At 33.2% G+C, this 10907-nt stretch overlaps 1 protein-coding gene across 3 annotated transcripts; it reads left to right on the forward strand.

The window, feature by feature from the left end:
- Positions 1-1080: 1080 nt before the first annotated feature.
- LOC101223127 (carboxyl-terminal-processing peptidase 3, chloroplastic) lies at positions 1081-10011 on the forward strand. 3 transcript variants are annotated; one of them, XM_004144615.3, is made up of 12 exons: positions 1086-1645; positions 2473-2554; positions 2832-2962; positions 3119-3205; positions 3488-3566; positions 4209-4297; positions 4657-4689; positions 4811-4930; positions 5068-5154; positions 5252-5401; positions 9027-9134; positions 9496-10011. In XM_004144615.3, the coding sequence occupies exons 1-12, from the start codon at positions 1325-1327 to the stop codon at positions 9742-9744; spliced, it is 1536 nt and encodes a 511-aa protein (XP_004144663.1). In that variant the 5' UTR covers positions 1086-1324; the 3' UTR covers positions 9745-10011. The 3 variants fall into 3 exon arrangements, with proteins under 3 accessions (XP_031740331.1, XP_011653937.1, XP_004144663.1); XM_031884471.1 differs by lacking the exons at positions 9027-9134; positions 9496-10011 and adding an exon at positions 5662-8840 and having other exon boundaries at positions 1081-1645; XM_011655635.2 differs by lacking the exon at positions 9027-9134 and having other exon boundaries at positions 1083-1645.
- Positions 10012-10907: the final 896 nt, after the last annotated feature.

Consider the following 10907-nt stretch of genomic DNA (forward strand, 5'->3'; position numbering starts at 1 on the left):
TTATTTGAAAAGATGATATTTGTTTAGAAAGAAAAATATAATTATTTGTAAAAGTATAAATATTTTGGTAAAATATAAACTTGATTGGAATTTATGAGATTTAATGAAGAGAGAGAAATTTTGGCTTTTGGAAAAAATAATTATTTTGGGAAGATAAAAGTGTTGGATTGATATGACAACGTACAGGGTAAATAAGGTTTAAATAAACTTTTTGACAAATAAAAAGTAAAATAAACTAATTAGATACTTTTTAAATTTAAATAAAGAACTTTGTAAATTTTGTTAAATAACATGATTGATAAAAATATAGGAACAGAAGTATGCAATCAAACTCAACCGATAAGAATATGTAACTAAAATTAAATTAAAAAATAATTAGAAAAGAGTTAAAAGAAGACACCGTAATTTTACAGTGGTTCGGTTAAACTCAACCTACATCCACTTTTCCAAGCATCTCTTGTGATTTTGATTGAAAATCTTCTTTGGACTATTTCCACGGATTTGACGAATAGGATATTGTAAAAAGGTTTTCATAAAACCTCTTAAGTTTTTTAGACTTATGTTTTAAAATTTCATCTTCCAGAGTCAGGCGTTTAGGCCAAGTAGAGAATAAAATTTTAGGACTTGCGGAGAATTGAGAAAGCTACCAAACGTTTAAGAGTTTTAATTAATGTTATTTATTTTGGTAAGTGTTGTACTAAATGTATGTTATTAATAAAACATTTTGGATTCTAGCGATTATAGAAACATATAGATTTTAATCACTAACTATCAATGCCACTAATAGAAACATATCAATAACTATCAATGTCTATTATTGATAAAATTTAAAAATTTTACCACATGTTATAAATATTTTATCAAGTTTGGTGTTTTTTATATAATTATGTTAAAAACAATTTGCCTTGATTTTCATCATATTCTAATTCTTTTTTACACCTTTGGAAGTTAAGAGAGTGAGTATTGATCTGTTAGAATAGTGTTAAAAGCCTACCTCAAAAAAAAGCAAAAAAGAAATAAGTGTTAAAGCCAATTTCCAATTATAAGCATTAAGCAAATTCCATTTTCACTTCTTCACGACGGCTACACTTACTTGCACACAACACTCGAAAAAAATCAAATCATTTGGAGCCAAATGAGTGGCGCCACCAAATAATGCCAGGACGCTGCTCACTCTCTCACGCAACGTAGTGATCGTCACAGCCACAAGAATTTTGCCACAAGATTCCCATATGGGGTCTCACCGTTGGAATCCCAACAAACCCCCAACGTTTCTTCTTCTTTATAACGTTTTTCTCCATCTTCACATCCAACCCCACGAACAATGGAGGCTCTTCTTCCGACCCTCGACTTCAAACTGCCTCTTTTCTCTCCATCTTCAACAGATCTTCCCACACCCATCTCGTCTTCTATCCGTTTTTGCCGGTTGTTGAACTCCAGCCACCGTGGAAGGCGGAAATGGAAGGTGCTCGCCGCCGCCAGCGAGTCTGAAAGTGAATCTGCCCAGCAGAGTTTTATTGGGTCTTTCGGGAAATGTGTTATGGGGTTTGCTGCTACTGCCGCTGCTTTAAGCTCCGTTTGCTGTGGTTCCCCTGCTCTTGCTGAATCTCTCACCGTTGCATTCCCTGTTTCACGTGCTCCTGAGGTGAACTTTGTTTATGTTTCTTTTTGCTTGTTACGTTATTTGTCTATTTTGAACCATATTGTGGTGTGGAACTGACTAACTCCATTAGTGGTCGAGCTAAACTGTCATGCATTGTTACGTTTTGGGTGATTGGTCAAATGAAATTGGAGTTTGTAACTGTTCATAATTTAGAAATGGATTTCATTATCTGTGTTTAGTACAAACCAGTACTGTTAGATAATACTACAAGTCTTTAGACTTTTACTATCGTATCTATGTTATTTCATTACTTAAAAGTTTCTACTAATCACTGGACTTTCAATGCATTATTAGATTATTGCTTGCACTGATTATTTAAGGACTGTATCCAAAAATAAGTCCACTATATGGTCTCTTAAGTTACGTAATTAGTTTCATCTCACGTTCCTATGTTATTGTTGATCGAATAATTAATTGCACTCACAATAAATTGAAAGTGGAGGACCCTAATAGAAATCTTTTAAAGGTCGAGGTACTTATAGACATAGCTTTTGAAAGTTTAGGATTTCTTTAGAAACTTCTCAAAATATGGAGACTAAGTAAACACAACCAAGAAAGTTTTGAGACCACACTTATTATTTAGCTGTTTATAAATTTCTGTTGACATTGGAAGGCGTTTGAAGTTTTCTTTCACCGTCTATTTTCTAAATGAGAGATTGTCCTTTTGTACGCAATTAGAGGCAAACCGTTCGTGCTTCTCTTTCTCTAAGAATTGCTTTTCTGCAAGTGCGAAGATTTGGGGTTTTGCAACTTTCTTTTGATTTTTCCCTTTTGTGATCAAAGCTGTTGAATGGTTTTTTTTTTGTCAGGTGAATACAGTTCAAAGAACTCTGATTGAGGCTTGGGGATTGATCAGAGAAACATTCGTTGATCCTACTTTTAATCATCAAGGTATCTGACACATAATCATATTCAAATATCATGTTTGCTTGCTAAGTTTCATGGAAAGAAAATAAATGATCAGAAGAACAAAGCATGAAAAATGCTCCATAAAATAGATTTGATCGGGTTTGTATCATGGCTTTTTCTTTTGTCTAATGGTAAAGTTCTCCATTTTCTCTTCTGTCTGTCTGTCTGTCTCTTTCTCTCTCTTCTTGATCCATGTTATTGAAGTTCTTATCTTCGTTAAATTAACTAAATCATACAGAATATTGTTCCTCGTTTGCAGATTGGGACTTGAAGTTGCAGCAAACAATGGTGGAAATGTTTCCTTTGAAGTCGGGAGATGCAGCATATAGGAAAGTCAGTGCAATGCTCTCTACGCTTGGTGATCCATTTACACGGATTATAAGCCCAAAGGTATTTGCTATAGTTGTCATGTTAAACGTTGATAAATAATCTGCTTACGTTTTGATTTTACAACAAGTTGAATATGCTAGTTTGGGCTGGAAAAGTTTCTTGGCTGGCTTTGTATTTGAAATAACTTTCCCATTTATCTGACATTTTCTATTGCAGGAATATCAAAGCTTCAGAATTGGCAACGATGGCAACTTGCAGGGAGTAGGCCTCTTCATCAATGTCGAACCATTAACTGGCCACTTGGTTAGTAACATTTTTCTAAATCTAAGTTTTTAGCATGCGGTTTGAAAAAGGTTAAAAATTCTTTATAGGTATTTAATTATAGGTCAACTAATTAAGACACTAAATTTGAATCTCTACCATCATATAACTCATCTGAATCACATTAAACTTCTCTTTCTCAAATAATAATAATAATTATAAATAAGTGATGGTATGTATTTGTCATTGCGTGCAATACATCTAGCATACTAAACATTTTCCCTCTTCTTTTCTGGTTCTTTCTTTTATTCATTGACATTGCAGATTGTTTTATCCATCATAGATGGTAGCCCTGCTGCACGTGCTGGCATACATGAAGGAGATGAGCTGGTTGAAATTAATGGTAAATTATTTTTCCTTTAATTTTAATATTATTATTTTTTGCTTTTCACGATATGAGTTACTTCCGAGCTCTTCGTTAGATCTAAGGATGAAGTTTTCACTCTTGCATATTTCTCAAGATATTGCTGCCCACTCGTTGCCTCATGGAGCTTGTTCAAGGCAATCACTTATTAATGCGTAAACACACCAAATGTTACAATAGATTATTGAAGTTGTTCTTCAATAGAAAGTTTGTTTACTTCTAGCCTTCAAACTACTCCTCATAGATGTAACATAGTTCGTGAATTTGAGATGCATGTACTTTCGTACATCCATATAACTAATTCTTGTTCAGGCTTCTTCATTTTTAACAAAAATAGTTTTCTATAGCTATTTAACTTTCCTTACTTTAATATTACTTTCAATGAAAATCTCTTTTGTGGTTCAATGGTCTGTAAAAGAAGGTTTAAACGGAAGATACAAGTTGAGTATGAAGTCAAGGTATAAGCAATCTCCTTCAACATTCATGAAGTATTTAACTTCAGCTAATATAGCTTACATTTTACTGTAGTAGTTCATCTTGAACATAACTCGTTTGCAGAAAAATTCATTTTCCATCTAATTTGGTATAGTTAAACTAAAGTTTACTATCTGTGATATTTAGGGGAAAGACTGGATGGTGTTGATAGTGAAACAGTAGCACAAAAACTACGAGGGCGTGTGGGAACAATAGTCACTGTGAAAGTTCATGATGTAAGTACCGAATTGAGATTGAATGGGTAATACAATTGAAATGGCAAAACTAGTATATACTCATATTAATTGGACTGGAATTATATTCGAATATTTAAAGACTCCAAAGTAGTTACAATATACTTGGACACTCCATCTCTCGAGTTCACTCAAGCCTAAACTCTGTAAACAATTTAGTACCTCCCTCAAAGCGTGACCTTTGAATTTCTAACAAATAGTATTTTAAAACCACTTTTCTACTTCAAAGATTGTCTTTCTCTATGAAGTCTTAACACATATTCGCTTTTGTACTTTTATTTACAAACAATAGTAACAAATTCTTATAGCATTACGTATTCATTGAGCTTTTTTTTTTTCAGGTTAGAGATGTGAGCAACTCGAGCATCAGAGAGGTACTTAACCACCCAATGTTGGTTTATTGTGGAATGTGTAACCGCATTAGGCAAAAGCATATCTTATTCTTCCGTCTTCTTTATATAGTTTCTGCTTGACATGTCTTCACATATCTTGAAGGTCAAAATTCCAAGAGAATACATTAAACTCTCTCCAGTATCCAGTGCGATTATTCCACATAGAACACAAGATGGCCAATTGTCCAAGACTGGCTATGTTAAATTATTAGCCTTCTCTCAGGTAAATGTGGACCAACATCTTTCCATACTCCTAGATAACTTTTCAGTCGAAGAATCTTATCTGGTTATAGTATTTAAGGATTGTGACTATTGAAGGCATGGTTGTGTATGTAAGTTCCTTTTGTCTAATATTGACAGACTGCAGCCTCTGACATGGAAAGCACAATTCATGAAATGGAAAGCCAGGGTGTGCAGTCATACATTCTTGACTTGCGGAACAACCCAGTAATCCTCTAAGTTGTCTGAAAGTGATTTAATTCTTTCAAGTTAAAGCCCAACCTGACCTTCAATTTCACTAATTGATTAAAGCTATATGTTTCAGGGAGGGCTTGTAAAAGCTGGGCTTGAAGTTGCCCAAATATGGCTCGATGGGGATGAAACTCTAGTAAATACAATTGATCGAGATGGGAATATGTCACCTATTAATATGATTGATGGTCACGCTATAACACATGATCCACTTGTTGTACTTGTAAGTCTTTCTTTTCTTTCCTTTTCAACTTAAGTCACATACCGATCAAATAATTAATCATATAGAAGTAAAAAGGAGGGGCCAGAATAATGATAATTAAATTACCTTGCTTTTCTCCTGCACTAGAAGTGTACACCTCATTATGTGTGTTTAAATATCTGAGTGCAGGTATGTGAATGTGTACATGATTAATGATTCTGATTCTTAGATTCCCTTTTATATTAAGTCTGAGTAGTCTGTTGACAAATCACTTATGCAAGGAGAATAAGCAGAACGTTCAAGGAACAATGTCTTCATGGCAAACTGAATTAGTGTTGAAGGGTCAGAGGTAGTCTGGCTGTAAAAATATCCATAGTCTGATTGGAATGAAAGACCTCCGGTATGGCTAGTGACAGGTTACATAATAGATAGGATTGGTGTTAGCTCAGAAACACAGACGCTTTTTAGGTAGGGTGCCTAGTCTATGATAAGACCCCGAGGTTGAAAGTATATACTCAAAGGCATAGGGAGAGTAATTAAGGGGGAAAACATGTGCTCTGGGCTCTTAGGAGTTCTGTTAATTATGTGGGCCAGGAAGTTTGTTAGATGGTTTAGTTGCTTGCTTCTTCTTTAAATACTTGTGTTGCTGGGGGAATTATCTTTTGGCTAGTATTTTGTACTTAGACTCTCTTTTGAGTATTGGGAGAGATTGGGAAAGCTCTGTAAGACTTTTCCTAGTTCTTGATAAATAAAATAATAGGCGAGAGCCTATCAGCCTATTTTGAACACGTGTCAGACACTTAAATTTCCATGTCCTATTTTTAGTTATCCATTTTAAGTTTCAAACCCATGGGACACTTCCTACATACGCTTGAGAAACTGTTTTGATGAGAAAATGGTCTAGACCCAAATTTAAAGCCCAAATCAGTATCATTATATGTTAAGATACAATAGAAAAGGGAAAAAATAATGCATGAACCATTTATAGATTTACTATTGTCAGGGCTCTGCTCTATTTGTTTGCATATGCCTCTAGTTTCTTGATTTTCTCTTTCTTTATTTGTTTTCTCAGAGGTTGTATCCCTTAAGCGTGTTTTCTGTTTATTAGATCAATGAGAAGTTGTTTGTTACTGAAAGAAATCTAGATATGACTTAGCTTATTTGGAAAGATTTAAGTGTGTATTTTTTTAGGAAAGAAAAAAGTGCATGCATTCAGTATGAGTGGTTTTGGAAATTCTACAAAAACTTGAAGATAAAGACTAACCAACTTTGGGGAACTCAGTAATTTCGTTATGCTTTGAGTATAATCCATCTTGGACTAGTCTAGTGGTCAAGGGCAAATGTAAATAATAACAAGCTTAGAGTGAATGGATTCAAGTCATGGTGATCGTCTACTTACAATTTAGTAATTTATGAGTTCCATTGACAATCACATGTTGTATGATTAGGTGATTGTCACATGAATGTGGTTTATGACTGCATAAGGTTGTTTGGACATTCATAGAGATTATAAAAGAAAAAAAAGTGAGTATATTTGGGAGTATTTTGGTCAATAATTTTTGTCGTGAATAAAAATGATAATCTCTCAATTCCTTATATTTAAGATTTACATAGAAGTGGCAAAAGTGAGCATAGCTCAACTGTTGCTAACATCAAAACTTCAAATTCCCTGTAACTTTTCTTTTTTCATGCGAAAAGACACTTTTCATTCATCAAAGAAAAGAAAATATGAAAGAGAAACCTAAAACTAAATTATCCTCAAACATTTAATGCTTCTTCTAAAGTACGTATAGAAAAAGAGCTCTCACTGAAAGCAGTCTCAAAAGCTATCCCAAACACAATATAAAATTTTATGGACAAAAAACAAACGGGATGTTCTCCAATGGGTATGTTTTTCTTCCGGTCTTTGGTTTCAAGATGGGAGAAGTCCTGTCTCATTTGTCCTTTCACAGTTCCTTTGGTGGCAACTGTTGGGAGCATCTGTATGTAAAGTAAGAATAAAGCTAATTTGTTATAGGTTGATTTGATGTTGTATTCTAACATCCAGTCTCTCCCTATTTGGTTTCAAATGTATCAAAGAATATTTAGAGGGAAAATACATAAATTAGTATGCAAGATGGGATGCTGGTGGTCTTACTTTATTTTTTGGAATTTGTGAGTACAGAAAATAAATTCTAGTAATTCATTCAGTAGGGATGACCAAAGGAATATGAGACCTAGGCTATTTATTAAGAGATGTCGGTTCACGAACATAAATTGGAAGTAGAAGATGCTAATTAGAAATGGTAAAGATGAAATGCCATCGATATTAGTAACTCATTAATGACTATATCAACCAATATTTCGGGAAAATCACAAACATAGCGAAAATTTGTAAAACTAGTGTGATTCTTATTGTGAAACATCATAACAAGTTTATTTAAGACAAACTACTTCCATAAACATATGTATACAAAATTACAAGCCAAATGTGATTGATAATATAAAAAGAAACGATATTGAAGTGAAGATAGGAGAAATAAAAAGAAATGAATTTGAATTTGAATACTGCATTGAATAATAAATTTTAAAATGAAGAGTAAGATACATATATGAAAAAATGATTCAAGTAGAAGAAACTAATAGTATAAAATAACATATGAAATAATCATATAAGGATAATCGTTAACTCTTTCGTGAACAAATGTTATCAATAAAATAAAATTTTTAATTAAATATGAAAGAGAAAACTTCATTGAAAAACAAAGAATCAAAATCAAAATAGAGTGACAAAGAGATGATGAACAACTTATTGAAAAAACAATGAATAAATAGGGAGAGTAGTAATAATTTTGAACTCAAGGACACAAATGTATATCCGACAGAACAGATCCTGTTGAAGTAAGGTCATTATAGCGAGTGGTAATAATTAAAAGGGGCATTTTGCTTATATTTGCAAACATTTTTCAGCAATTTTGTCATTTACAATAATTTTCCTAATCAAAATAATGGGTAGAAAAATATATAAAATGAAAATTGACAAACTTCTCTTGTTACATCTACGTGTACTTTCCTAGATTTAATTACTTGATGTATTAGTAGCTAAGTTCCCTTGGATTTAATCTCTCAATGACTTTCAGAGTTCAAACAAAGTGAAAGAATTGGTTCTGCTTCATAATGTGAGACGTCTTCACTAAGTTCCTTAGAAATTGGTTTTTCCTTTTTCATTCGTAATCCAACCTCACACTCTCAAACTTAAGGAACTTCAGGATTGTTGGTTGTGCAATTCATCATATTTACCAAGAACTGTTTCAAGATCAATTTGTTCTATGATGTCCTTCCTGATTGCTGTTAATGTTTCTCATTGATCAATTATGTTATTCCTTAGTATTTAGTTGATTATTTGTGCATGCATTAGCTAACGACTTCTGTCATACTCTAATATTGAAATCGTCACGTAGATGAAACCTGTTATAAGAAAGAAGAAAAAAAAGTAATACAGCGTACATTTTCTCAACAAAATGAATAAATATTGGAATATAAATTAAAAGGTAGGAAGGGAAAGAACTTCTGGATACCTTTTGAAAGCCATCTAGTTACCAATGTTCTTTATGTTCTTGTTATGTGTCAAGTATATTTCATACTTTATGCATATTCTTAATTAAAGGTCAATGAGGGTAGTGCTAGTGCAAGTGAGATTTTAGCAGGAGCACTCCACGACAATGGTCGGGCTACTCTTGTTGGGCATAAGACATTTGGGAAAGGAAAAATCCAGGTATTCTTATTCTGTACAGAACAATGTGTCATTTCAAAGCATTCTGTTGCACAAGTCTACAAGACAAGTGACCAGGTCCGAAGTTTTTCAACTAATGTTCAAAGAGTAGGAATATGCTTGAACTGACTTTTCTAGTTTTTCAAAAAATGTTTTTAATGTGCAAGAAGGGTGTTCTACACACCTGAGAAGTCATCCCAAACAAGTCACTGGTTGAACAAACTACCAAAACATGTTCAAGAAAAGATCGTATTGTCGGTTAGAAAGGATGTTTTTAAATCTTAAAACCCCCATCTTTTGCACATCTAGTCGATATCCTGTCTCTATATGATCCATAACTCAGAGTGTTGTGTTCTTGTTTCAGAGTGTCACGGAGCTTCATGATGGTTCAGCTTTATTTATCACGGTTGCAAAGTACTTATCACCAGCACGTCACGAGATTGATCAAGTGGGGATTGTGCCAGATATACAATGTACAGCAGATGCACTAAACTCACCAAAAGAAATATTAGGCAAAAACAAGAGCTCAGCCTCACCCCTTGAAGCTGATTCTTGTATAATGATAGCTGAGCATGAATTGGACATTCAACAATCTAAAGGAACTGCCTCTTAAAATGATAGTAATTTTTTCACTCTTATAACTAAAGTTTGATTGTAAATATGGAAGGAAACTAGTGAGGTATACATATATACATATAGTTAAAAGTTAGACTAGATTTGTTGGGATTTACTTGTATTGTGCAAGTTCACCGTTTTAGCAAGATCAATACTATGTTGGTTATTGCTGCTGTGTAAGTTTACAATTCATTATCATTGAAATACACCAAAAACCTGTTAATAACATAATATATGTTTCGAAGACATGTATTATTTCTTCTGAGATTGTAGTGTGTATATATACATACATACATACATATAATGTATAAATGTGTTTGTGTATATAATATATATGTATGTTTAGTTTTTTTGTTATTTCCAACCGTAGTTTACTTTTCAATCTATTTTGAACTTGTTTTATTTATCCATACTCATAAGAATTAAAAAGCAGCGTAAGGGATTTACAAATTTTGGATGAATCTGAAAACAATTTTTATATTTGTGTTGAATAGGTTCATAAATATTAAAAGTTCCAACTAAGAGGACGTTAGGGATGTGGAGTGAGTTATTATAGTCCGTGATTATTATAGTTTGTAGGTTATAATAGTTTGTGAGTTATTATAGTCTGTGTTTGGGGTGCAGATAATTATAATCTTAGTTATTATAATCTGTGTTTGGAAAAGTGAAAAATAGTGAAAGGTAGAAGTGAGGAATAATGAAAGGAGAGAGTGAGGAATAGTGACATAGGAGAGATGAGAGGGTAAGAAATAGTGAAAGGGGGAGTGAGGAATAGTAAAAGGAGAGAACGAAGAATAGTGACATATGAGAAATAAGGGAAAAAAAGTAGAATCTAATCCTAATTCTAGGATTATGATAACCCTTGGGGAAAACATGGAGGGCAAACACAACACACTCCATTCCTTCATAGTTGGAGGGTCAAATGCCCCTTAAGGATTTGTTTGAATTACCTTTTAAAGTGTTTAAATTTGAAAAAAAATCATTTAAAAACATCTGACGTGTTTGGTGGACAAAAACAAGGTCATGAGCAAATTTATTCTAAAAATAACGTAGAAATATAAATAAATGACAAAATAGAGCAAAGTGAAAAATATTGGAGAAAATAGGTGACAAAATCGTGGACAGGTCTCACTTGAGTTTACGTCTGGTCCACCATTTGCA

The sequence above is a fragment of the Cucumis sativus genome, chromosome 4 (assembly GCF_000004075.3).
Source record: "Cucumis sativus cultivar 9930 chromosome 4, Cucumber_9930_V3, whole genome shotgun sequence".
Classification (NCBI taxonomy): domain Eukaryota; kingdom Viridiplantae; phylum Streptophyta; class Magnoliopsida; order Cucurbitales; family Cucurbitaceae; genus Cucumis; species Cucumis sativus.